This window comes from Aulonocara sp. 'chitande type north' Nkhata Bay, linkage group LG3 (assembly GCF_057382095.1).
Source record: "Aulonocara sp. 'chitande type north' Nkhata Bay isolate Kocher_YH1m ecotype deep benthic linkage group LG3, A_spYH_male_GT1.1, whole genome shotgun sequence".
Lineage (NCBI taxonomy): Eukaryota > Metazoa > Chordata > Actinopteri > Cichliformes > Cichlidae > Aulonocara > Aulonocara sp. 'chitande type north' Nkhata Bay.
Window position 1 is genome coordinate 42,164,894 of NC_141346.1, and position 24,647 is coordinate 42,189,540.

A 24,647-nucleotide genomic window follows, 5' to 3' on the forward strand; every position below is an offset into this window, starting at 1 on the left:
ACTGCAGCAATCTGCTTGCATCCAAAGGAAACACAAGGTTTTTGGTCCAGCACGGTTTCATCTAGCAACTGCCTCCAACCTCTCGCAACCAACTGCCTGGAGGTTTCCAGGGGTCATCAACAAGTCTCTAGACCTTTTGCTTCTCAAGTCTCAGTCAAAAGATTTAGAGACTTCTTGTTAATTCTGCTGTGTTCAATTTTGCGTTTGCATCTAAAAATAAAAAATTCATTGGAGTCTTTCTCAATTTATGTTATTTCAGTGTTTTGTAGTTTTCTTACTGTCCTTTTGAACTTGCTGGTTGATGGTGGAACAGTGTTTATGAAAGAAGAAAATCAAATTAGACCTGACTCCATCATTATAAGATCACATGGGCCTTTGCTATGCAATGTTTGTTGTTGTTATTACAAATGGTAGGACAGTCCCTATTACATTTTACATGATGTAGTCTAATATAAATTGTATATATAGTGTAAGAGCACAATTAAATAGTTAAATTCTCATGATGCACATTCAGGGTCACAGGAGGACTGGAGCCTATCCCAGCTGTCATAGGGCGAGAGGCAGGGACGCACAACAATATATTTCATAATAAAAATGTAAAAAAAAAAAAAAAAAAAAAGTGAGATTAAGCCACTACATCATATGGCTAGCTACCCTCAAAGTAAAGGATTTTTCCCACCTCTAAAATACCTGGAAATTACCAACTAAAATTTCTTTCATTATAATTACTTTTTCCTCCAAAGTCTTGAATTATTCTTCCCCTGATCTGCTGTTTCTAATGCTAAGTTTTTGTTGGTAAATATATTTCAACTTTAAGTTCAAGCGAAATACACAGGAATTTGGTCAAATACAATACAGTAGTAATTACCTGGTATCAACAGTGGTTATACATAAGTAACATTACATGGATGTATTTAAAAACAGCACAGAAACTGGTAATAATGTAGAAACAAACATTTTTCTACGAGGCAAAACCAATTAAGAAGCATATAGTAATAGTTTTGTTGCAATATGATAACCTGAATTTTTAAAAGTGCATACATTAGACTATACGGTGAACCATAGGATCCTAGTGTGGTAATGCTGGACGAGTATTTGAGCCTCATCTTCGTCTTCAGGCTCTTGTCGTTTACAACACCAAAAAGTGATGAACAGCAGCCCCAACAGGCCGTAGGTCAGGTTGGTGCTCCAAAATGCAAACAGGTAGAAAGTCTTGTTGCAGTAGATAATGTCTGTGGTTACGCTCTTATTGAAGTTGGGTTTCACATCCGAGTACATGAACACATTAACTGTAAAAATATTTAAAATACTGCTGTAGTGCATTGTTAAAAACAACAACAGTAATTCATTCATTGAAGATCAATATAAACTAAAAACCTGTTGTTTTTTTTATTACTATTCAGAGTATAACTTGCCTGTACTTTTTCTCTTTTACTTAAGTAAAGAAATTATATGAGTACTTCAACATTTACTGGAGCTTTTCAAAACACAGGTATCTGTACTTCTACATAATTAAAAATGTCTGTACCAGTAGGGACACTGACGCTCCCCAAATGAAAAAATTTACTAAGAATCAGCCACAAAAGATGAGAAGGGAAAAATTAAAAACCAAAAATGAAACCAATTATTTTGAGAAAAACTATAACACCAAACCAGATTAAAACTGATTAGCAACGCCCCATGCTGCTTAACTAACCAGATCAGAGCTGCTTATTTCCAGAAGCTTAATCGACTTGATGCTACACTCTGATTAAAAAGTGTTTCTTTTTGAGCAGCGTTTATGACAGGAAAAACAGAAAAAACAACTCATGATTTAAGCAATTTCAACAGCAGCTCTGCGTTTTCTTTTGTTTTGTTTTTGGTCACCATGTAATTTGATTTTTCTCAGTTGTTGCTTATTCCATCTTTCAATATTTCTTAAAACAGGTGTGTGCTGCTGTTAGAACATTTTTAAAGCTTACCACCAAGGTAAAAGAAACAGACGACGAGGAGGGGCACAGAGCAACAGCCTATGTTGCACCACTTGCACCGCCCTCGGTGCAGCAGGTACAGCAACTGCTTTCTTGGTGTAATTGGAAACTGCTGCATTCTTTTCGCTGTGCACATGCTCAGTGCCAGAAATACAGATATGAATCCATAATTGTAGATGCATATGGGGATGTAGAACTCTGCTTTGCATTCATCAGTTGCTAAAGCTGTGGTGTACGGGGATAAAACAGAAACAAATGTCAAAATAAAATTCTGATGAATTTAAACTGATCATTACAATAACAGTGTCTGTCACTTACCAGCTATCACTTGAGCAATGAACAGGATGCAGGAAATCACCAGGATACACCCTGAAGAAGAGCAGATACAGTGAGTCCCATATAGCACTACGCACCGTCTGCACATGTGTGGAAGAATTTCCACATCAGCCTCTCACCTAATATTGTTGTTCGTGGTTCGGAGGTGCATCGTGGTCGATCACTCTCCGGCATTATTACTAGTTTTATATCTCTCCTAAAAAGACACAAAGGAAACGATCAGCTATTTGTGCTGTTTTTCCATCTGTTAAATGGCAAATAAAAACATCTAGACTGAAAAAAGACACTGAATTTTACTTTTTTTTAAATTCTTTTTATAGTGTAAGTCTACTAGAAGGATGTGTAACTAGTTTTGAATCAAACCTATAACAAAACAAAGAAAGCCACAAGATATTCTCCACTTTATATTTCTGTTATTCTGTTAAGTGATAAATGAAAAGGTACCATGATATAACACTTGAATAAAATTACAATATATGATTTAAAATGAAGGAAAAAACTGATAATGGAAAAGCATGTTACCTACTTTTTACTGATTGTCTTTTGCAGCGTACAGAAGAATTTAAGTCACAAATAAAGAGAAAAGAGAAAATTATTAATGCTAACTGCTAAATTCTTAGAGATTAACCAAAACAGTTCAACAAAAAGACAATTCTACAAGAAATCCACTTTAGAAAGCTTGTAAACCTCATGCATATGTCAAAATAGTTAGCAAATTAAAGTGTGAAAGTGTTATGTAGGCTGTTGCAGACCAACCTGTTTGTGTGTCTGGCAGGACTTCCTAGAAAAGGACTGTTGCAGGAACATGGCCACATATAACATGGGCATGTCAGCATGTTGTTTCAACTTCCTTTTACAGCGTCTTTCACTTTGTTTTTTTGTTTAAGTTTTCTTTTTTCATCCAGCCATTTACTGAGGTGATTTTGTATTGTAATCACTTGTTTGTATGTCAGCAACATTACATAAAAACTACAAAATCTTTGTATTTGTTTTTCTTTTCCTAAGGAGCTCTTTTGCATTCACAGACAAGAGAAAAAGACATAACTGACAATGTGTCTGTCACAGCAAAACCTCATGAGAGGAACACTTCCTCTCATTTGTCCTAACCCACTAAGACCTCGCTACATAAACATCTTTATGTCGTATTTCTCCACAGGATGAGGTTTGCCTGCTTTTCTAAAATACATTCCCTGTTTCCATTCCCACAGTGACATTTTTACAATTGATTGTTGAGTGCGAAAAATACTATGACAGTGTCATTCTTCCAACAGGTGCCCAGGATTAGAAAAGATGGTGTCAGATACGGACAGGAATTTTTAAAAAATAATTTTTTATTCATGTTAATTTTAGGACAGCATGCATTTTGTAACATTAACATAGACTTAATGCATTCAATGACAACAAATAATTCAGCACTGTATTAAAGTCTTCAGCCATGCCTCATTTCTTTTTCCAAGCAGTCAGAATTTGTTGTAATTTGCTAATGCTGTCTTGAGCTCTCTTTCGATATCGGCTTCTTTTTCATTTATTTTCATTCCTTTTACATTTAGAGATGATTTTGTTTTGTTTATTGAGCTACTTAACACTGGCCTGTGAGTCATTCAAGCTTGAAAAATGCTGCGTCGTGTCTACACCAGACTGATTACTTTTTTCGTTTCGTTACCAGCGTTTAAAGCTTGGAAGTACTGACATTACTATGAGTTTGAGTCCGCAAAAATTTACAAAAACATTAGTGTCCGCTGTACACTCTGCGTGGGAAGAAAACTTCTTTCTACAGCGAAAAATTAAACTTTAAATCTGAGCAAGCACCTAGCAAGCCAAAACGGGAATGTGAAATTCACAGAGAAACATCCAGATCCCCCAACTGACATGGCCCCTGCGGCACCGGGCAAACCTCCACCAGCCCCCACTCCTGCTAAACAGGTGAGCAACAGGACTTAGTGCTGCTGAATCTTTGATTTCATTTTTTTTTACTGTGTTTTACTTCCATCTATTTGAAAGTGTAAGTGTAAACACAAATAAATATTTTATTTTATATTCTGCAATATGCAGAAAATAGGTTTAAATGTTAAAGATTGTTGCATATAATTAAATTTTTGCTTGATGCATTGTGCATGAAGTTAAAAGATTAAAACTCATAAAACAAATTTTAAAAAGAGACTTTTTTCCATTTGATTCAGTTTTATATGATGGATTATACAGAAAAAATAGAATTGGGCTGAAAGGTCTATTGCTTTATTACGCATTTAGGTTGTGTATTATATTTTTAAAAGGTAATTTATTAATAAAGTAACAAATTACTTTTGAAAAAACATAATAGGTAAAGTAACGGGATTGCTTTTTTGGAGAAGTAATCAGTAATTAATAACTAATTGCTATTTTCAACTAACTTGACCAACACTGGTCTACACATAACAATAAACTCGACAGAGAACAATCTTTATGCACTTTTGTTTTACTAGGAGCCAGCCACACAAACACATGAATGATTTCAATTTTTTTAAGATGAATCTAATAAAAATACCAAGGACACAACAGTTTGACAGATATAAAATGGTATTTTTGCACCAATGACATGTGTTACTTATGATTAATAATCATTACATTTAAGACTGTGCATTCTCTGACTGTTGAGATTGATCAAAAAATATATTTTCTAAAGGTATTTTTGCATCAACAAGGGGGATACAATCATCTTGACAGAAAAAAAGAACAAAGGGCAGCTTTGAATGTCCTTGAAGAAGCCTGGAGAACTATTCCTGAAGACTACTTAAAGAAATGTCAAGAAAACTGCTGGAGAGCTCAGCCCATGTTGAAGAATAAAGGTGATCATATCAAATATTGACCTTCAAGCTCGTTAGGACTATAAAAACTTTTTTGCTTTGGATACTGTCTGTTTCCTTGTATGTTTGTACATTTTAATAAATGCCTTCACCTATTTCTGATCTTCCTGGAGAAATGTGAAGGCATATAAATGGCTGAAGACTCAAGATGCCTAGTACAGTACACTTTACACTGACATTTTTATGTACATGTATTACTTATGATTAATGATCATTTCACTCAAGACTCCGGGCTTTCTCTGATTTTGTTACTGGATCAAAAAATATATTCTCTAAGTGTTTCTATGATGTTTCCTCAGTATTCAGCCTCACACATTTGGTATTTCTGTGCTCACAAGCTTATAAAATTGACCTATTAGAGAATCAATGGGATGAAAAAAAGGATATTATTCATATCTAAGGATGTCATTATGTAACAGAGTACTGCTGCAAAAGTATTTAAAAAGAGTACCCCCCAAGTTTAATTACTTAGAATATAAATTTTTGCATTTCTCTGATAAAAGATCAAACATGTACATTGCTCATTAGAACATTTGATTATATCTACATAAGACAAACAGGAAAACTGCCTTTAAATGCATTATTTGCCCGCATTTACCTTACAGTGTATGTTTATCTTTTTAATTAAGTTTGCTTCGTCTCTATTTATTACCGCACAAGTGTTTGAGTCTCATTATCACTATCGGCCTCTCGTTGTCTACAACAGCAACACGATAAAAAGAGCAGTGCTAACAGCATGTAGGTCACGTTGGTGAGCCAAAATGCACACAGGTAGAAAGCCTTGTTGCAGTAGAGATCAGGCTGCGCTGTAGTCTTGTCGTAGTTGGGTTCATAAATGGAGTAGATGACAATACTACCTGTAAAAATAAATAAATAAAGATTCATTGTCTCAGATAATAAATTTAGTGTTGCAGACCTGCACGTCCTCTTCATAAATACAGAACTGGATTTAAGCTTTTTTTTTTTTTCAAAATTGCTGAAATACATTTATTTAAAAAAAAAAAACAACTCAAAAGAAAAGCATAAAAGACCTTTAAAATCAAGACTTTTTTTGGGGGGGGGGGGCGCATCTGTGCTAACAGTCACATCTGTGTGCCTGAGATGACCCTTTTAAGGGTATCCCAAGTCTCATACATACACGGTGGGCCATTTTTATGGATACACCGTAATAAAATGGGAATGGTTGGTGATATTAAAGTCCTGTTTGTGGCACATTAGTATATGTGAGGGGGCAAACTCATCAAGATGGGTGGTGACCATGGTGGCCATATAGAAGTCGGCCATCTTGGATACAACTTTTGTTTTTCCAATAGGAAGAGGGCCATGTGACACATCAAACTTATTGGTAATGTCACAAGACAAACAATGGTGTGCTTGGTTTCAACGTAACTTTATTCTTTCATGAGTTATTTACAAGTTTCTCTTTGTTGAAATTGAAATTGTGTTGATATCTGGTGAACGCAGTAACCGGGTCATTGCAGCAGATATCAATGCAAGACACCCTACGAGACCACCCATCTCCATGCTACAGTCAGCAAACTGCTTGCTAAGTTTCATGAAAATCGTTCAGTGTTAGATTTGCCAAAATGTGGACGCAAGAAAACTGTCACTAATGAAGAAACATCAGCGGCTGTCCTAGCTTCATTCAGCAAGAGCCCACAGCGTAGCACTCGCCGCATGTCACTGGAGAGTGGCATTAGTTGAACATCCCTTCGGCAGATATTAGCTACTCACGAATGGCACCCTTACAAACTCCAGCTACTGCAGCATCTCAACGAGGATGACCCAGATCGGCGCACAGAATTTGCAGAATGGGCACCACCACATTATGGGTGCCAGGTCCGAGCATTCCTAGATGAACAGTTTCCTGGAAAGTGGATTGGTCGTCGTGGGCCAGTTGAATGGCCCCCAAGGTCTCCCGATCGGACCCCCTTAGACTTTTATCTTTGGGGTCATCTGAAGGCAGTTGTCTATGGTGTGAAGATACGAGATGTGCAGCACCTGAAACTACGGATACTGGATGCCTGTGCTGGCATTTCTCCTGCGGTGTTGCTATCAGTGTGTGAAGAGTGGGAGAAGAGGGTTGCATTGACAATCCAACACAATGGGCAGCACATTGAACACATTTTATAAGTGGTGAGAAACTTGTAAATAACTCATGAAAGAATAAAGTTATGTTGAAACCAAGCACACCACTGTTTTTCTTGTGACATTACCAATAAGTTTGATGTGTCACATGGCCCTCTTCCTATTGGACAAACAAAAGTTGTATCTAAGATGGCCGACTTCTAAATGGCCACCATGGTCACCACCCATCTTGAGGAGTTTGCCCCCTCACATATACTAATGTGCCACAAACAGGACTTTAATATCACCAACCATTCCCATGTTATTACGGTGTATCCATAGAAATGGCCCACCCTGTACAATTGAAAAAAAAATGCATTAGAATCTGTAGTTTATGTTGTTTATGTTTTCTCTAAACTCATGGGGGAAATCAATAAAACATGTTAAATTTGGGGGGTTTTGGAGTAAGAAACCATCTTGTTCTCACTCCAGCCAAGACTGTGAGCTAATAATTTGCAAAAATTGACACTTTTTTTTTAAAGCTTACCAGCAATTAACCAGCAACAGAAGAAGATGGTGGTTACAGACCAACAGACACTGTTGCACCAGTTACACCATAAGCTCAGTGCCAAGAAGACCGGTATGATCCCATACAGGGACATGTAGAGGGAGATAAAAGGCTGTCTGGGACATTGAAACACACCTGAACCTGTGGGGTGCAAAGATAAAGATTTGATTTTTTTCAAACATTGTCTGGCTCATAAAAATAAATTCACATAAATTCAATCTCCGAATGGGAATATGAGCATCTCTTGCTTACCAATCGCCCCTTGGCCAATGAATATTAAGTAAAAAAGAAACAAAATAAGCCCTGAAGGAGGCAAATACAGCATGTTTTCAGTCCCAAATCAGTATCCACCAACTTTAAATGTCTGCAAAAACTTAACACATCACTCTCTCACCTATTGTTATGCATCTCAGTCCACAGATGAATTGTGGTCTCTGACTCCCCTGCATTGTAACTAGTTTTGAATCTAACCTATAAAGACACAAAGTGAGCCACAAGATAGCCTCCTAATGTTTCCATTCCTGTTATTCTGATTAGGTTATAAATGAAAATGATTTACAAAGAAAAATAAGAAAATGTAAAGGTAGAAAGTTATTTACTTTTTACTTACTCTTTAGAGTGCAAGGCTATCAGAAAATTTTTTAATCATAGATATTAGTTTGTAAAAGAGAAATTATGAATGCTTTCTTACCGGATAACAAAAGCAGCTCAACAAACAGATGTTTCTACAAGAAATTAGCATGTTAAAAAACAACTTCATGTGTATTTCAAAATAGTTACAAATTAAAATCCATTATGTGAAAGCATTAAGCAGATAGTTGCAGACCTACCTGTTTGTGTGTCTGTCTGGACTGCTTTAAAGATAGAGAACATGGCCACATGTAACATGGGCATGTGAACACGTTTCAACTTCCTTTTACAGCGTCTTTCACTAGTGCTTGCTCTCAATCTTCCCTTTCCACTAATGTTATTTGGGTGAGGAGTACAGTGATTCACTGGGATAATTATATTTTTACTCATGTGTATGTCAGCAACATTACATAAAAACTAAAAGGTTAAATTAATAACAAGAAGGGAAAAAAAACATTGTTTTATTGTTCATTTGTTTGTCTTTTTGTGTCAGAAATATGAAGCGTACAGCGTTTTCAGACTATATATCTGAATTTTCTTGTAGTATTACTTGAGGAATTCAGGTTTTGGACTTCAAACAGCTCTTTGTATGGTTCATATTGAGCTACCAGTGTTAAGTAGCTCAATTCGTATGGTCCCTGAATCGCCTCTGTTACTTAAATGATCAGATTAGTAGCCAAGAAGTTTAACTGACTTGATGCTATGCTCTTCCTTTATTTTTTATCAGTATACTTTGATTAAGAAAGTTTAATTTGAAGATGATGAGTTGAATCAGTGCTCAGTGTTAGATACCAAATATGTAGAGGACATCTAAACTGCCATAGAGGGTTTTTTTTCTCGTCCAGCTTGGCTTCCTTTTTAAGAAGCCAGTGGTTTGAGGATGAGGATCCTTCCCCAACACTACGTCTCATCCTCCTCTGCTGGTCCCCAGTTCCTCTGTCTCAGCCACTGGCCTCCCAGCGGGCCTCCAGATTTCCTCGATCTGCGTTGCTAAGGCCCCGGCAAGCTTACTTCACCACCAGACCTGCACACTCAGTTCAGTCTTGCCCCATAGACAGACAAACTCTTGGTATCAACTCTGAATCAGTATAGATACTTTGCAAACAGGCTGTGTGGGTTTTCATCCCAGATCATGGTAGTCTGAGAAGCTTGGACAGAAAGTTTAAGTTTCACAAAAAGAAGTCCAGTCACTTTCTTTCAAAGCTCCCTATACATTTCAAGCAGACCAAACTTCTAGGATAAAATTACTTTGAGAAGTGAATTTACGAGCACTTCCCCTTATTTGGTCTAAACCACTGAGTCTTCCCTGTCTGAGGTTTTTTTCACTGGTTTTGAGGCAGCACGAGATTTGTCTGCTTTTCCAAAATACTTTCCCTGTTTTCAGTTTCCATATTGACACATTTTTTGGTTCAGTTAAAAAAATATTATGCCAATTAATTAAATTGACAAAGAATAAAGAAGCTACAGCACTGTACTAAACTATGAAATAAAAAATAGGACGATTACATGAATTTTTGTTTTTTATTTAATTTATTTTTTCAGATAAACAAAAAGTTAATAGCTGGGATATTCCCAAATTAAGAAGCTCACATATGGATTTCATTAAGCTATGATTTATATCACACAACATTTTTGTTTACATTCAGAAAACTTTAAACGAAAGGAGGGAAAGTTCCGATTATTTATTCTCAACAACAAAATGCCGGCACTGTATTCGCAATAATCCTCTGAAATCACTGAGAACATGGTCAAAGAAGTCAAACATAAAAAGTAGTTTCCTCTTAATGTAACATAACCGTTTAATGAACATTTTGACTGAAGACTTCTTGCTTTGTCTGCATGACTTCATCAAATTAATATTCTCTATATGTTGTTTTCTAGTTTCTGACAGTTCAGCCTGACATACTCATACTTTTGGGAAACTCCAGGAGCTCTAAGTTTGTAACAACTTAAACAATAATGGAAAAACACAGCAACCACCAAGCCTGACAAACAATAAAAATAATATTTATAATACCCGATGATGTTTGAGAATCATTTGAGGAGATTAAATGTAAAAACATTAATTGCTAAACCTCACTGTGATATTTCTCTAAAAGATCAACAGATCAAACGCATGTTCCTGTAATATGTTTGCTAAAAGTACATAAGACACAAATCCATTGAACTTGAGTGGAACAACAGAATTCATTGTTTTGAATGGGTGAGTGAACACTTTTGACAATATACCGTACATGGAACACGCATGGAAAAACACTCACTACAGTTTTTCTCCATCACTTCGGCACAAAGGAAAGTCATTCTCAGCACTCTTTATGCACTTCTGAGTTTCATAACACAGAGTCACTAAAACAAATAAAACCTTTTTCAAATATGTCAAAACATGAAGAGTCAGTGAATCACTTCAACTCTGTGATGAATGAATAAAAACTTTTTACTATTTCTGTACTTGTAAGTGTGTGTAGAAACAATCAGATTAGGCATTAAGCTATCATGTGTGGGGGAAATGTATTACAAATTTGAGAAGTGCATTAAGAGTAGTGAAAATAACATTTCTGGTTTGATTTTGCACCAAAGTGATCAGTAAAAATCATAATACCACCAAACATGCTGATTGTGATCCGCTGTGTGTGCCTATGTTTTCATGTCAGCCATCTTTATTCTTTTCTTTTTATCTCCGCAGCAGAGCCTCATTATCATCAGCCGGTTTTTCCTTACAGCAGCAACAAATGTAAACGAGTGCAGCAAACAGCACGTAGGTCAGGATGGTGCTCCAAAATGCAAACAGGTAGAGCGATTTGTTGCAGTACGAATCAGTTTTTGTTGTGTTCTTGTTGTAGTTTGGTTCATAAATGGAGAAGATCGCGATCACATTACCTGTAGAAATAAAGTAAAAAAGATCTCAGATAGTAATGTTTGGTTAGGCTAAAAAATAGTGAAATGAAGCTGAAAAAGTTGTATTGTCATAACTTAACAAAAATCATTTCATTCAGTAAATCAGAACATAAACTAATTTCCAAATGAGATGTTTTAGCTCAGGACCAAGTCTTTATAGATTATGTATCTATTTAAAGCTGCATAAAAAATTACAGCTTTAAACAGATACATAATCTTTAAACAGATACCAAGGACAAAGTATCACCAGAACTGACTACACTGCCTGATACACTCATTATTTGTTACATTGCTCTGTTTTTTCTCAATAACTGTATTTCTAATCTACTTAGTTTTACATTTATGCTGTAATGGATAAAGACGAGTTCCCCAACATCATCACTAAGTAAACACAATAAGAATGCATTTTGTTTGATAAAGTGTATTAATTATTTCTTTGGCTTTTTTTAATGAATGCTGAGGAAAATAACACACCATGAAAAGCATAACATGTGTCACGATTTTTCTTGATTGTCTTGTTGCAATTCTCAAAGGAGAAAGGTCATGATAAGCACTCTTAATGGTGTTCTTAAATCAGTATTGCATTTCCACACCTACATGAGCCTTTCGCATTGTTTTTATACACACTTTTACTGTAATTATGGATGATTTGCTACTAAAGATATTTATTACTGTGTTGATGCACTTCTTACTCGTTGTCAAAAACTGACTCAAGTGCAGATTCGGAGTAAAGGGCAAAGGTTTCTTTACAAACAAAAAACACCACAAGCGAGAGACAAGGAAAAAACAATAACTAATACATGTAGCCTCACTGAGCCAGCCGGGTAGACACAGGGACCATGACACTTGTATGTGATGACTCATCAAAACAGTTTGTGTTGGATGTTTGCCCAGCTTGTTGGCATCTTGCACCTTGGATTATCTCTGGACAGCCTGCACCTGGGGTTCTGGATTGTGTGTTTCTTTTGGGGTTTTTTTATATCAGTCACTCCTTCTATCTGTTGCTTGTATGGTTGTAGGTGGCTGCCTCTCCATGATGGTTCTTCTCCTTGCTTTTCTTCTTTCTGCTGTATGAGGTGTTCACTAAATGTGCACGGTCAGGAGCTTCCTTTTTCTGCTGGGCCTGCCGGCCTCTGTCTCTTCCTATAGCCCACTTATTATCCCAGCAGGGTACCTGATCACTGGGGTATGTGTCGATTGCCCGGATCTTGTTCTTCCGGTTCAGCTGACTCCTCAGGGCTTGCCTGACCCTCTGCAGGTGGTTGTAGTTTTCCTAGCGGCCTCTTCATGGTTCATGGTTCTTCATGGTTTTTATGATGAAGTCTTTCACATTCTCATTGTTTCTCCACATACTTCACTACTATTTGGTTACTATGTTAACGCACTTCTCAGTTTAAGATGCTGCGGAAAGCTGATTGGTTTATTTGAATTACTGTAATGAGCAGTAGAGCAGGTGTACCTAATAAAGTTGGTTGGCGCTGTGTTCTCAGATTGTTTATTTTTCCTTTGGTTTTTTTTTTATGCAAATAGTTTAATTTGACTCTATTTTGCTTTTCTTCATTTTATTTATTTAGTAAAAAATTTTTGTTTTGTTTTTTTTAAATCCTTCACATTTAATTTTTGTTTCTGAAAATTATTTATTCTGCATTAGCTATATTCATGTTTTGACAAATGTGAAAAAGGTTTTGATTGTTTTAGTATATTATATACAGGTGAGTCTGTCTAATGAAAAATGCCTTTTAGAGAACTGCTTTGAGAGTGAAGAGAACGACTTCCCCTGTAAGAAAAACTGACCAAACCAAAGAGCAAACCATCAAACAGTGTCATCTGCTTTCAGTTTCACGAGTCAGTTCTTATTTCCCTGCTAATGTTTCCAGACTGATAGTAAAAAGATGAAGTGTGCTGGTGTGAAAAGCTGGCACAGCATGTTACATGCCACAACAGATAGTTTCCATAAGCTCCCATCAAATTATATACAGAAACATTATTTTACACACATTTACACCATCTGAGATAGTTATTCTTTAAACTTTTGTGGTGTTTCATCTCTGAACAAACGGGTACATTTCAAACAGGCCAAACTTTAACTTTCTCCCTCATTTTCTCTGTTTTCAGTTCCACTGTCTTTTTAAATTGTTTAAAAATGTATTGAGCAATTTCCTTTGGTTTTTCAGGGGGAAAAATCACACTAATGAGTGTATGATTAGGGGTGGGTTTTGATAATCGATTTATCCATTAACCAGCCCATGGTGTTTAATATTAGCTTCTGTAAATTGCAGAATAAGAACATGAGTGTGCATCATAAACTGCCAGCGCAGACAGAAGGTCATCAGAAAATAACTTGTTCCCTTTTGCGTCTTTTCTACAATCCATTGAAGTTAATGATTTGATCTACATTTGCTAACATATAATACCAAGAATAATTTTTAAATAATAGAATTAATTAAATCTTGAAAATCATTTTTTTAACCCTGGCTTTTCATTCGAGTTCCGCTTAAGTACCATCAGATTTTTTTATGTTGTTTATGTTGTCACAATATAATGTATTTGCGTCTAGGGGTGGGTTTTTATAATCGATTTATCAATTAAAATCTATTCTGGCTTGGATAACGTGGAATCGATTTTTTTGATTTTAATTTATTTTGCCCAAAACGCCAGAATCTCAGGTTAAACCTCACAAAATTTCGACAACCACCAAACATTTAAAACAGTAAATGAGAGCAGCTTCTGCACAAAGACGTAAACACAAAGCGCAGACCCGCGGATCAGAATCAGTGAGATGTCGCCTTTCTCACCCGACCGCCTGGACACGGTCGGGGCTGAAAGCCGACAGCTCGCAGATTCTGATGTTTCAGCGGGTCCGCGCTTTGTGTTTACGCCCTTTTTGCACTGATTCTAAAGCTGTTAGTTTGATCTCTCTCCAAACATTATTGACCGAACCAGCAGCAAAAGAAGATCCAAACTAAGCTTCACATAAACATCGTCATGAATTCCCTCTGACTTTTGCTGTTTTGTTTCCACCACGATAAAATCACACTTCATGCACAGCTCTCTCTTTCTCAGTATACTTCAAGAACAGTTTCCAGTCTAAAAATCTGTTTTCTGCATTATTCGCTTGCTTGTTACCACATGTCTACCATTGTTTACAGCGCTGTCGGCCGATGTTTTTTTTTTCTTTTACTTACTTCCGAAAATAAAGCCTCATTTCTGCTGGTCAATAGGCTTCTAAACAAATGTAAACTTTTTAAAATTATGCAAAATGCAAAACGCTTAGCTGTGTCTGTAATAAAACCGCTGTAACGTCAGAGGTAATGTTCATATGTTGATTAATGGTTTTCTTTTGTTTTTGATGTACTGCAGAATATTTTTATAAAATCCCAGGCCAGAAAATCACCTTCATGTTTTTCTCTGTTTTATCTTCAGCTACTTTGACACAAAGGCACCTGCTGTGATGCTCACACTTTTGATAAAGTCTCGAAAGTATCAGCTTCCTTTTTATAGATACAAAAATATGTAAATGTACTGATCTGAATTATAATATTTCTGACTGTCTGAGGCAAAATTTCCCAGATTCAAATTGAATCGAATCGAATCGATTCGGGACCTTGTGAATCGGAATTGAATCGATTCTAGAAATCAGTGACGATACCCAGCCCTATGTATGATCTGTATGCATAAAATATGAAATATGAAAACTGAAGAAGATACAATAAGGCTAATAAAACAACGTTATGTTATTCTTATTTTCTTTTATTTACAAGTAAATAAAACATAACTCACACATGGATATCATTAACATACATAAAAATTACAGCATATATACTTTTCAAAGGAAAGAGGGCTAGATAAATTGGGGGTGGGGGGGGGTGACTAGACATAAATCATTAGTTGGTAATTACATGGTAATTGCAAACGTTTCAGGTTTCAAGTTTTAGTATTGTGAGGTCTTTATGATACAGAGCACTTTAGCTGTTTTTACTATTGTTGTGAATTGGCTGTATATAAGTTAAAGTAAGTGAATTATGATTTCGATTCAGTCATGTTTAGGTTGCTCTTGAAAATAGAGACCTCATGTCTCAATGAGATTTACCTCTGAAAAAAATTAACTATAAACATTGCATTATTTTGGTTATCCCCAAGCAGCGTTTGAGCCTCACTGTCATCACTTTCTATCAGAAAATAAACAGCTAAAGAATATGAGAAAAAAAGAACAGCTAAGAGGACAAAGGCCAGGTTGGTGGTCCAAAATGCAAACAGGTAGAGCGTCTTGTCGCAGTAATGATCGGGATCTTTAGTGTTCTTGTTGTAGTCAGGTTGATAAACGGAGTAGATGTGAATGGTACCTGGGGAAATATAAAGGAATCAGTTAAGAAAGCTTGATCATGATTGGCTACCGTCATGGTCTTTGTGCAGGAGGCAGGAAAAGAAGACACAAATGCGCGCACACAGGGTACGACAAGACGATGAGCAGGGAAAGACGCAGACACTAAATACAAGTGGTGAACAAGAGGTAACAGCTGGGAGACACGGCTGACATGTCTTTTTTGAGGTGGGCAAAACAGGACATTACGCACCCCGACGGGAGACTGTCAAAATAAAACAGGAAGCAGAGAAGCAGATTTGACACAGCGACGTGGACACGACAGGTTTAGGGAGGCACAAAAACAGACCATGGAGCACAGAGACAAGAGTGACAAGGAAGAAACGGAACAGAGGGAGCATGGAATCAATTATTCAATTATTTATTTCTATTTAGTTTCAAAGCTCTTCTTCTTAAAAGCTGCACCAGTGAATTTCAGCCACTTGAAAGCAGCAGAAAACAACACATCACAGTTTGTGAATTGTGACTCTTCTTTTGTATTAGCATTCATTACAGCCTGAAGCCTGACCTTCAGTCATATTAATCTCATGAAGATTATTTGCATCTACAATAACTTTATTATTTAAAACTGTGATCATGTAAAAGGAAATAAGAGTGATGGGAACTTCTTACACTTCAAGCAAGCACAAAGCAGCAATAGGGATATTTCACCAATAATCACCAATAATTTTACTCTTGTGAAAAATCTCTGGGTTTTCGTGTTGCTATTTTTTTATGCTATGCAGACTATGTGTAATATTTCTCAGTACTGCACTGTTAAGAAACTGTATAATTTATAACGCTTACCCATGATGAACCACATAAAGACAATGGCGATGGATGCAGACCAAAGGATGATACCACACCACCTCTTAGACCACAACCAGAACACGGCTATGAATCCATAACCAGACAGATAGACGGGGATGAAGGGGTCGATTCGACAATCATCAATGTGCACCAATCCTGCAAACCACAAGTATGAAAATAAAGACGGTCAAATGGTTATTACATCATTTTGGTTATTTCATTTTTTTAAACATTGTTTTCATAAAATACATTTAAAAGGAATGCAATCTGAATATGGAGCGTCTGTCACTTACCAGTGATCGCCTGAAGAAAAAACATGATGTGGTAAACCAGCAAGGTGCAAGCTGAAGGAAGGCAGACACAAAGTGATTTCAGTCACAAATGACTCCAAGCTGCAGCCGCAGACGTGTGCAAAAACATTTTAAATCATTCTCTCACCTATTGTTTGACGTATCCAGGTGAAATAAGGTCTTTCACTCTCTGGCATTATGACTAATTATAAATGGACCTACAAAGACACAAACAAGGCTGTGAGATATGCTCAAGCTGTCTATATGTCCGGTAAAAGAAACGATAAGTCTAGAATAAGTATGACAAATTATAAACAGTTATTCGTTAGTCTGTGAAAATGAAATGATACTGAACATACAGCATGTCGAAAATCTGAATAACAAATGGATATAAATGTATATCAAATAGTTATCAAATAAACCTTAAATGTATTAAGTGATTGGATTAAGGCCTACCTGTTTGCACGACTGACAGGTCTTTGTCTTTGAAGAGAGAGAGTTTCATGAGAACTTGGCAATATATAGTGCAGTCAGATTGAAAGTGTTGCTGTCTACACTTCCTTTTACAGTGACTTTCACTTTAATACTTGTTCTTCAGCCATATTCCTTAAAGAACAACACCCCAAACTGTTTTTGGTGTTGTTGGCTCTGTGCAGCAAATGTCAAACAGTTCAAAATTCCAGGATAATTCCTCCTACTTTAGGTACATTTTCATTTTATCGTGAGTATGAATGAAAACTGCACGAAATCAGTCTTTTTTTTCTGAATTACAGTTACTGTTTTTGAAATTTTAAAAAATGGATAAGTGACGAGCAGACATCAGCGAAGATACACAGATACCATGACAGAGACTAAGGCAAAGTTTTGAGTCATTGTGATAGTGTGCGTCAGCATCCGCATCACTGGGAACACAAGACTGAAACCAGTGGCAATCGCTACAACGCTCGCCCTGACAGAGGTGGAGTTTGGATGGTAATACCTGCCTGCAGTCCTGACCTCAAACCCACTGAACACTTGGATCAGCTTTGGTGTGCTGTTTGTGCCAGAGCGACTAACACAACCACACTGGCTGACTTACAAAGAAGGAGACGCCAACAGTAGAAACAATAGGTTTGTATACCAAACTCTACTTTTTAGGATACCAACCGTCTGTACTAATAAATCAGCTGGTGTCAAACTTTGGTACCAGAACACGTCTGGATTAGAGGAAGAACAAGAGTTTCAGAGGAGTGAGCAGCGATCTTCGGATGTGTTGAAGACCAACAAACAAAGATGGCAAGACAACGGTGGTGAGCTGCAAGTTGTCTCATGCGTGTTTAAACTTTTCATAACTTGACAAAGCTCTCAGAAATAACCATGGCAACACATAAAACCTGATAAAGCACCCGGTCAATCAGAAAATATATCTAAAACCTGAAGAGTGTACAGTAGTTGAGCCTGAAATCCAAATTCACTGACAGAGCTGCAGCTAGCATCAGCAATGGAGGATGATGATGAAAAGCAAGACATCCACATCTTCTTCAGGTCATCAGGCACTAACTGAGCATTTTTACACTGGGTACACTCAGATTTCTTATTGGCATGTTACAGTAAATAAACCTTATGTGACATGGCCCATCTGTTGAGAAGTTTTTATTCATTTTGCCAAACAAAATTTGAAATTTTTGACACAAGTTTGAAGTTATTATTCAAAATTGCTGTGAAGGAATTTATTATTCCTTCGCAGCAACATCTTTCATTGGCAGATGTGATATTTCCCACAGGTGAGCTCTTTGAGAGATCACGCAAAGTTTTTTTTAATGTATTAAACTAAAGAAATTAAGCCAACTTTTTGACTTTCAAATATTGGGATCTGCTACCCAAAGAAGTAAGCACCATCAGAGCTTAACGGCTATTAACCAGCTACCCTCACATCACATCTGGTGAAGGTGCTGGAGTGGCTAAACCACCCAAGACTCCAGGTAAAAACATCTCTGATGCTCTGCAGGACAAATCTGTCAGTGGATGATGCAATCATCTGCTTGTTACTAGAGTTATTGATCACCTTTGATTCCTCAAATACGTTTAACTAGATTCAGATGCTGCTACTGAGAGGAGGACAACAGGAAGTGTCAGTAAACACGTGCACCATCTCATGGATTACTGACTATCTGACAAACTGGACACAGTGTGTGAGGCTGGGCAGAGCACTCGCTGATTTGGTGATGTGCAGTAAGAGCCGTGAGCCTTAAACATGTGCAGCAAAGTGATGTTGATTTTCCATCAGTCAGCTGTGGTGAGCACAGCGTACTTTACTGTGGTCTGCTGGGGGATCAGCACTGGAGCTGGATAAACTGATCAGGAAGGAGTAATAATGTTTAATTTTATTCTTATCAGTAGTAGTAGTAATGCTATCATCCTTTCAAGTACAGTAACAACAGCCACGATGAAGGCTGGTGTGATAAATAAAACAAAACAAAATAAATTAAAATAAAATAAAATAAATGCTTAATATCAAAAATGAAGCATTAAGGGCTGTGTGATTTGAGGCATTAGGGGGACATCTAGTGGTCTTTGAATGTTATTGCAGTCAGTTCTTTGCTGGACTTGGAAGAAGTGGCGCAAATGACTTGAAGAAAAATGTGCTGTCTTGAAGTCAGATTTGAGTTCTTTTTGTTCTGCACATTTTATTTCTTTTTATTGTAGGTGTTGCTATGATCGCACGTAAATATACCCCAAAAACTGGTGGATAGAGTCCTATATGTGACATCGCTGTAACCAGTGTTTCTAAGAGGAATCTGCAATCAGCCACTCCTTTAGCTAAATCCTAACTTTGTCATCGAGAGGATTATTTTCTATTTCTCAGTTACTTGTTCATTTAGTCTGTTCATTTAGCAACAGAAAATATTGCACCAGTTCTTCAAACAGCTCAGTACAGAGAAGACGATTATGAGACCACAGAGGAACATATAGATGGGGATGAATGGCGCCTCGGACAGTTATTAATGTGCACAAATCCTACAAACACGAAAATGAGGAGTGTCAAGTTGCTGTTCCACAGTTCATTATTTCATTATGTTATTTCAATTTTCAAGTTTTATTTCCAACACATTAAATGAATGTAGATAAATTCATTCTGATTATAGTGCCTCTCTCACTTACCAACTATCCCCTGAACAACAAACATGATGAAGAATACCATGGAGATCAAATCTGACGGACAGCAGACACGATATGGTTTCATTCACAAATGACACCATGCAGCAGCAGCAGATGTGTGCAAAACTGTTCAAAATCACTTTCTTACTTATTGGTTGAGGTATGCAAGTGTGTTGAGGTCTATCACTCTCTGGCATCATGACGAGCTAGTAATGAAGCCTACAGAGACACAAAGGAAGCCGTGAGACGAGCTCAGGTTGTCTGTATATGTCAGATAAATCAAAGATAAGAGTGTCAGAAGGATGACAAATCAGAAAATGCGAAGTGTGTGAAAGTATTACTTAACATACAAATCAAGCTTAAAATAATACAACAGCATACAAGGACATAAATGTCTTTACTTTCATATTCTCACATGAAAGGAACCTGTTAACACATCAGCCAATGATGAACGTGTCATATTACGACATGACGTAAGATAACTTTTTAAATCGTTATTCAATATAAACCACCATCCACAGTATTCATTGCTTTTTGTTTATTCACCATAGGGTAAAGGCAAAACAAAAAAGCACGAGCAACAGGGACAGAAGAGCGAGAAGCCTAAAAGGATGTAGTTCAGGTTCATGGTCCAGAAGGCAAACAGGTAGAGTGTTTTGTCGCAGTACATATGCGGGCTCGCTGTCTTATTGTAGTTGGGCTCATAGACGGAGTAGATCCACACGTTTCCTGAAAGACAGAGCAAAAATAAAATGTTTAATATAGAAGTGAAGAGTTTCATGACTATTATTTATTTTCTTTCTCCAGTGCACTTGTGTGATTCATTAACATAACGCTGATGAATGTTTGTTATTATGGTACACCTACCATATCTGTTTCTCTCACATGCTTTATTGGTTTTTTGGTGCTGCCCATACCAAGAACTTTCATACATGAAATCAATGGGTTCCACATTATTTTATTTACCTCTGTTCACCAGCAGAGTGAATTTAAAATCAAACAATCAAGATTTGACTGAAGTGCAGACAGTGTTAGTTTATTTAACAATGCAGCAACACACATAAATAGTGTGGTCTGGAGGAGGTAACCAAGGCAACCAGTGGAAGTAACATATGAGCAGTAAGATCAGGAAGTAATTGGGTGCGAATGTCTGAAGGTTTTACCTACATGCTGAGTCTTACATTTGCTTTCTGGGAAGCAAACAAACAAAACAAAACTGCTTTCTTCCATTTTTCAGCTTACCAGCAATGAACCAGCAGAAGACGAAGAGTGAAACGAGGCAGCTCCAGGCGCTCCTGCAGTTGCGGAGACACTGAAGGATGGAGAACAGCAAGGTCACCACTCCAACCACCAGCAGGTAGATGGGAATAAAGGGCTCCCTGGGACAGTCATGGAGGTTCAATGCTCCTTTTAGGACACAGAAAAATACCTAACTGTATACATTTATGAAAATGTCTACATCTGTCTAACAGTGAGTGCACCTGTGCTTACCCATGATGAGCTGAGCAATGTGCATGACAAACAAAATCACCTGGAAACATCCTGAGACAAAAACAGAACACATATTAAAGTCATCTGTCTGATGATGGTCCTGCTGAGGTCAGCGTGGCACCAGTTCTTACCTACGACCACAAATGGAGGTCTACGTCTGTAGACGTATGTCAGTGTGTACGTTTCAAGCATCGTCTCCAATGAAAACTTCAAAAGATAAAGACACAGAAGTTCAGCTTTGTTCACGACTATCACAAGACTCAAGTGACTCAAGAATCACAGAAGCAGTAAATCTAACCAGGTGACCAAGCAAACTTTAAACAAAAAGTTGAAATTTCTTCGCTATTAAACAGCAGACATTACGCTTTCTTGTGGAGGTCATTTTTGAAAAACAAAAACAAAAACAAAAACAGTAGCCGACAGCACTGTACATAACTTGTGCGTAATAAGCCAACGAATAATGCAGAAAACAGATTTGAGACAGAAAACTGTTCTTGAAGTATACTGAGAGAGAGAGCAGCTGTGCCAGATGTGCTTTTGGTGGAAGCAAAACAGCAAAAGTAAGAGGGAATTCGTGACGATGTTTATCAAATGTGAAGCATAGTTTGGATCTTTTTTTGCTGCTGGTTCAGTCAGTTTTGGTTGGAGATCGAAAAAAAACCTGCAGCATCAGAATCTAGCGCAAAAAAAGTGACGTAAACACAAAGACCGGATCTGTGCTTTCGACTTTCAGCGTGTCCGTGTACGTGCCGTTAGGTCAGAAAACCGACATCTCGCTGATTCTGACGTTTTTATGTCGAATCCGTTAACCTGCTCTCATTTACCGTTTTAGCTGTTTGGTGGTTGTTGAAATAGTTTTGTGAGCTTTAACCTGAGATTCTGGCGTTTCTGTCAAAAATACGTTTATACTTAAAAGTCGATTCAGGATTTAATGAATCGATATTGCGTTAATCACGCTACTCACCTCCCTCTATCCGCCGCACTTTCAAATGTAGACAAGAAGAGCTACAGAAATATCTGGACCACGGCCAATCAGAGAAGTCCCGCCCCTGACTATCTCTGATTGGTTTAGACCATGATATGGGCATAATGTGTGTTTGTTGTTGTTGATTACATGGAGACTATCAGAGTGCGGAGACTTTTGTTTTTTTGTTTTTGCCGAATGGGGCCATTCGATTTTTGATTTTTTGATTTTATTTTATTTTTTATTTTATTTTTTGCACTGTTGAGAAATTGGTCGAACTCTAGAGCCCCGCCTTTTCACTCAAATGATGCTGCTGCTCAACCCATTTGTTGGTTGGGCAGCAGAGTTGAGTGCGATGTTTGTGCCCATGAAAAACTTACCAAATCTTCTCTGCCAATGCCGAACAGTTTCTTTTGCTCCTGTTTTGCAATTCTGATTGGCTACCTGTTTTGTGCCATGTTTGACTGATCTGAAGAGGGCCTATGGCACAGTTTGGAGCAAGCCCTTGTACCATCTCCATATTAAAGGCCAAGCCCCATGGGCTACAACCACACTGAAAAAAGGCCGAACTGGAAGACCAACACAGAGGCTGGATGATAAGAGGCATTAGGGGGACATCTAGTGGCGTTTGAATATTATTGCAGTCAGCCAAGTGTGTTTTCTCTCAGGCACAGTGTGTAAATGTTATAAATCTAAAAAGAAAAGGCTCAGCCAGATGAAAGCTACAGTATGTTTCAGTACTTGAGCTGTTGCACTAAATAAGAAAAAACAGTCAGTTTTACTTCTCTCAGTTAGTTTGAGGACTTTAATTTGTTTACTCATGCCAGGATTAGTGACCTCCAATTAGTGCAGGTGATGACATAATTTACAGTCTCACTAATTCTAAAAGTCCAGTAAATAACCCTCTGCAGTTTGATCTTTTTGACTCCGAAAGTCAAAGCAGTGCCTGCACACATACCTGAAAGTAAGAAGGTAGTCCTCCCACCTAAAGAACTGCAGACCACATCTGCAGAATCCCATAATTTCAAACAGTACAGACTCACGGTGATTAAGAAATATCAACAGCAACATTAAAACATTCAAAGTTTACCATGTTCCTACTTTTTGCAGCTCAACATCTTGAGGTTAATGTGAAGTCTAACAGGGCAGAGGTAAGACTTGTTGGCGACAGCTACATCTGCCTATAGCTCAGAGGACTCACACTCGAGCGGAGAACTCAGCGGAGGAACTCGGTGAAGAAGAGAGAAGGTTAGTTTATATTTCCTGGTAATGATTTGCAAACTTGGTGGATAAAGGAAAGAGCAATCATGCTTGTAGAGTGGGGTTCATGTAGCACGTCTGCTTCAGGTTAGGCAATCTCAAACACGAGTACAAAGAGGAGGAAGTCAGAAGATTTTCTCCTCCTTGTACATGTTTCTGTTGCTCTTCAAGTCACTGACTTTAGCTGAATACTGGCTGCATACTGAACGTATGTTCACGACTCTTACCCAAGGCACTCCAGCTCCCACTGGGAGAGGAGGTTTTTGCAGGGGGGCAAAGACTTTGAGATCCACTCAGCCTCCTGCTGGACACAGTCTTCCTCGACTTCAAGCTAGTCAGTGCTGACGTGTCTGTGATAGAAAGTCAAAAACAGTGCAGCCACAGACATGAAACCACAGATGTACAGGAGGTGAACACAAACATCAACATGATGTTTGAAATCAGCTCAAAGCAGGAGCAAACACTGAAAGGATCTCACAGTGACGAATACACAGGAGAATAAGCACAAAGCAATCAATGAGCTTCAAACAGCTTCATTTTTAAGATGAGCTTTTGACTGTTTTGGTTACAAATAATGGTTTGTTCAGAGCTGCTTCTCTGCAGTGTCACCTTACAAAAAGCCCATCCAGTGAACTGATGGGAGTTTACACCTCTGACAGCATCAGCCTCTCTAATTTATAGATCCATAAGAGATAAATTTACTGAATTTTCCAGAGGAACCCACCCGAGGGATTTATAGTTCTATCTAAATAAGTTGATGAAGAAAATGTCCCAACATGATGATGTAAATCAAACATGCTTTCAGAGTGAGTCTCCAACACGTGAGGAAAACGGGAATCAAGTGAAAATCTGGACTTTCCTAATGAAAGTTTGTCAAACACGATTCCAAATCACTGACTTCCTTTTAAAGTCTCCACAAATAAGTCACTGCCATCTTGCGGCCACAAGATGGCAGTGACGTAAAGGTTGGCTGCAAAGAGGGAGACAGAAGCTGTTTAATATGAAAGCAGAGAGAGCTTTACTTG

General features: G+C 37.6%; 4 protein-coding genes across 6 annotated transcripts; all 4 read right to left on the minus strand.

The window, feature by feature from the left end:
* Positions 1 to 729: 729 nt before the first annotated feature.
* LOC147335727 (uncharacterized) lies at positions 730 to 2,496 on the minus strand. Its single transcript, XM_086287530.1, has 4 exons — positions 2,426 to 2,496; positions 2,289 to 2,339; positions 1,962 to 2,195; positions 730 to 1,289 (listed from the first exon to the last, which is right to left on the minus strand). Exons 1-4 carry the CDS (start codon positions 2,478 to 2,480, stop codon positions 1,048 to 1,050), a joined length of 582 nt encoding a protein of 193 aa, XP_086143656.1. The 5' UTR covers positions 2,481 to 2,496; the 3' UTR covers positions 730 to 1,047.
* A 2,149-nt stretch (positions 2,497 to 4,645) lies between these two features.
* On the minus strand, positions 4,646 to 8,511 carry LOC147335728 (uncharacterized). Its single transcript, XM_086287531.1, has 5 exons — positions 8,476 to 8,511; positions 8,179 to 8,255; positions 8,037 to 8,087; positions 7,764 to 7,925; positions 4,646 to 6,006 (listed from the first exon to the last, which is right to left on the minus strand). The coding sequence occupies exons 2-5, from the start codon at positions 8,231 to 8,233 to the stop codon at positions 5,798 to 5,800; spliced, it is 477 nt and encodes a 158-aa protein (XP_086143657.1). The 5' UTR covers positions 8,234 to 8,255; positions 8,476 to 8,511; the 3' UTR covers positions 4,646 to 5,797.
* A 6,582-nt stretch (positions 8,512 to 15,093) lies between these two features.
* Positions 15,094 to 17,410, minus strand: LOC147335729 (transmembrane protein 272-like). Of its 2 annotated transcripts, XM_086287533.1 has the most exons (5): positions 17,226 to 17,285; positions 16,918 to 16,987; positions 16,773 to 16,823; positions 16,477 to 16,635; positions 15,094 to 15,652 (listed from the first exon to the last, which is right to left on the minus strand). In XM_086287533.1, the coding sequence occupies exons 2-5, from the start codon at positions 16,964 to 16,966 to the stop codon at positions 15,396 to 15,398; spliced, it is 516 nt and encodes a 171-aa protein (XP_086143659.1). In that variant the 5' UTR covers positions 16,967 to 16,987; positions 17,226 to 17,285; the 3' UTR covers positions 15,094 to 15,395. The 2 variants fall into 2 exon arrangements, with proteins under 2 accessions (XP_086143659.1, XP_086143658.1); XM_086287532.1 differs by having other exon boundaries at positions 16,918 to 17,410.
* A 3,020-nt stretch (positions 17,411 to 20,430) lies between these two features.
* On the minus strand, positions 20,431 to 22,501 carry LOC147335730 (transmembrane protein 272-like). 2 transcript variants are annotated; one of them, XM_086287534.1, is made up of 5 exons: positions 22,363 to 22,500; positions 21,530 to 21,605; positions 21,399 to 21,449; positions 21,150 to 21,314; positions 20,431 to 20,636 (listed from the first exon to the last, which is right to left on the minus strand). In XM_086287534.1, exons 2-5 carry the CDS (start codon positions 21,588 to 21,590, stop codon positions 20,446 to 20,448), a joined length of 468 nt encoding a protein of 155 aa, XP_086143660.1. In that variant the 5' UTR covers positions 21,591 to 21,605; positions 22,363 to 22,500; the 3' UTR covers positions 20,431 to 20,445. The 2 variants fall into 2 exon arrangements, with proteins under 2 accessions (XP_086143660.1, XP_086143661.1); XM_086287535.1 differs by lacking the exon at positions 21,530 to 21,605 and having other exon boundaries at positions 22,363 to 22,501.
* Positions 22,502 to 24,647: the final 2,146 nt, after the last annotated feature.

What these genes read in the sequence shown, in the direction of transcription:
- LOC147335727 (XM_086287530.1), bottom strand. Translation starts at nt 2,480, where the DNA reads ATGCCGGAGAGTGATCGACCACGATGCACCTCCGAACCACGAACAACA. An exon ending in CATTGCTCAAGTGATAGCTG is followed by an intron (nt 2,196 to 2,288) that starts GTAAGTGACAGA and finishes CGTACACCACAG; the next exon opens with CTTTAGCAACTGATGAATGC. An exon ending in CTGTTTCTTTTACCTTGGTG is followed by an intron (nt 1,290 to 1,961) that starts GTAAGCTTTAAA and finishes ATATTTTTACAG; the next exon opens with TTAATGTGTTCATGTACTCG.
- LOC147335728 (XM_086287531.1), bottom strand. Translation starts at nt 8,233, where the DNA reads ATGCAGGGGAGTCAGAGACCACAATTCATCTGTGGACTGAGATGCATA. An exon ending in ACTGAGATGCATAACAATAG is followed by an intron (nt 8,088 to 8,178) that starts GTGAGAGAGTGA and finishes TGCCTCCTTCAG; the next exon opens with GGCTTATTTTGTTTCTTTTT. An exon ending in CATTGGCCAAGGGGCGATTG is followed by an intron (nt 7,926 to 8,036) that starts GTAAGCAAGAGA and finishes TGCACCCCACAG; the next exon opens with GTTCAGGTGTGTTTCAATGT.
- LOC147335729 (XM_086287532.1), bottom strand. Translation starts at nt 16,966, where the DNA reads ATGCCAGAGAGTGAAAGACCTTATTTCACCTGGATACGTCAAACAATA. An exon ending in CTGGATACGTCAAACAATAG is followed by an intron (nt 16,824 to 16,917) that starts GTGAGAGAATGA and finishes GCCTTCCTTCAG; the next exon opens with CTTGCACCTTGCTGGTTTAC. An exon ending in TTTTCTTCAGGCGATCACTG is followed by an intron (nt 16,636 to 16,772) that starts GTAAGTGACAGA and finishes TGTGGTTTGCAG; the next exon opens with GATTGGTGCACATTGATGAT.
- LOC147335730 (XM_086287535.1), bottom strand. Translation starts at nt 22,486, where the DNA reads ATGCCCATATCATGGTCTAAACCAATCAGAGATAGTCAGGGGCGGGAC. An exon ending in AGTGCGGCGGATAGAGGGAG is followed by an intron (nt 21,450 to 22,362) that starts GTGAGTAGCGTG and finishes TTTTTGTCTCAG; the next exon opens with GATGTTTCCAGGTGATTTTG. An exon ending in CTTCTGCTGGTTCATTGCTG is followed by an intron (nt 20,637 to 21,149) that starts GTAAGCTGAAAA and finishes TCTGTCTTTCAG; the next exon opens with GAAACGTGTGGATCTACTCC.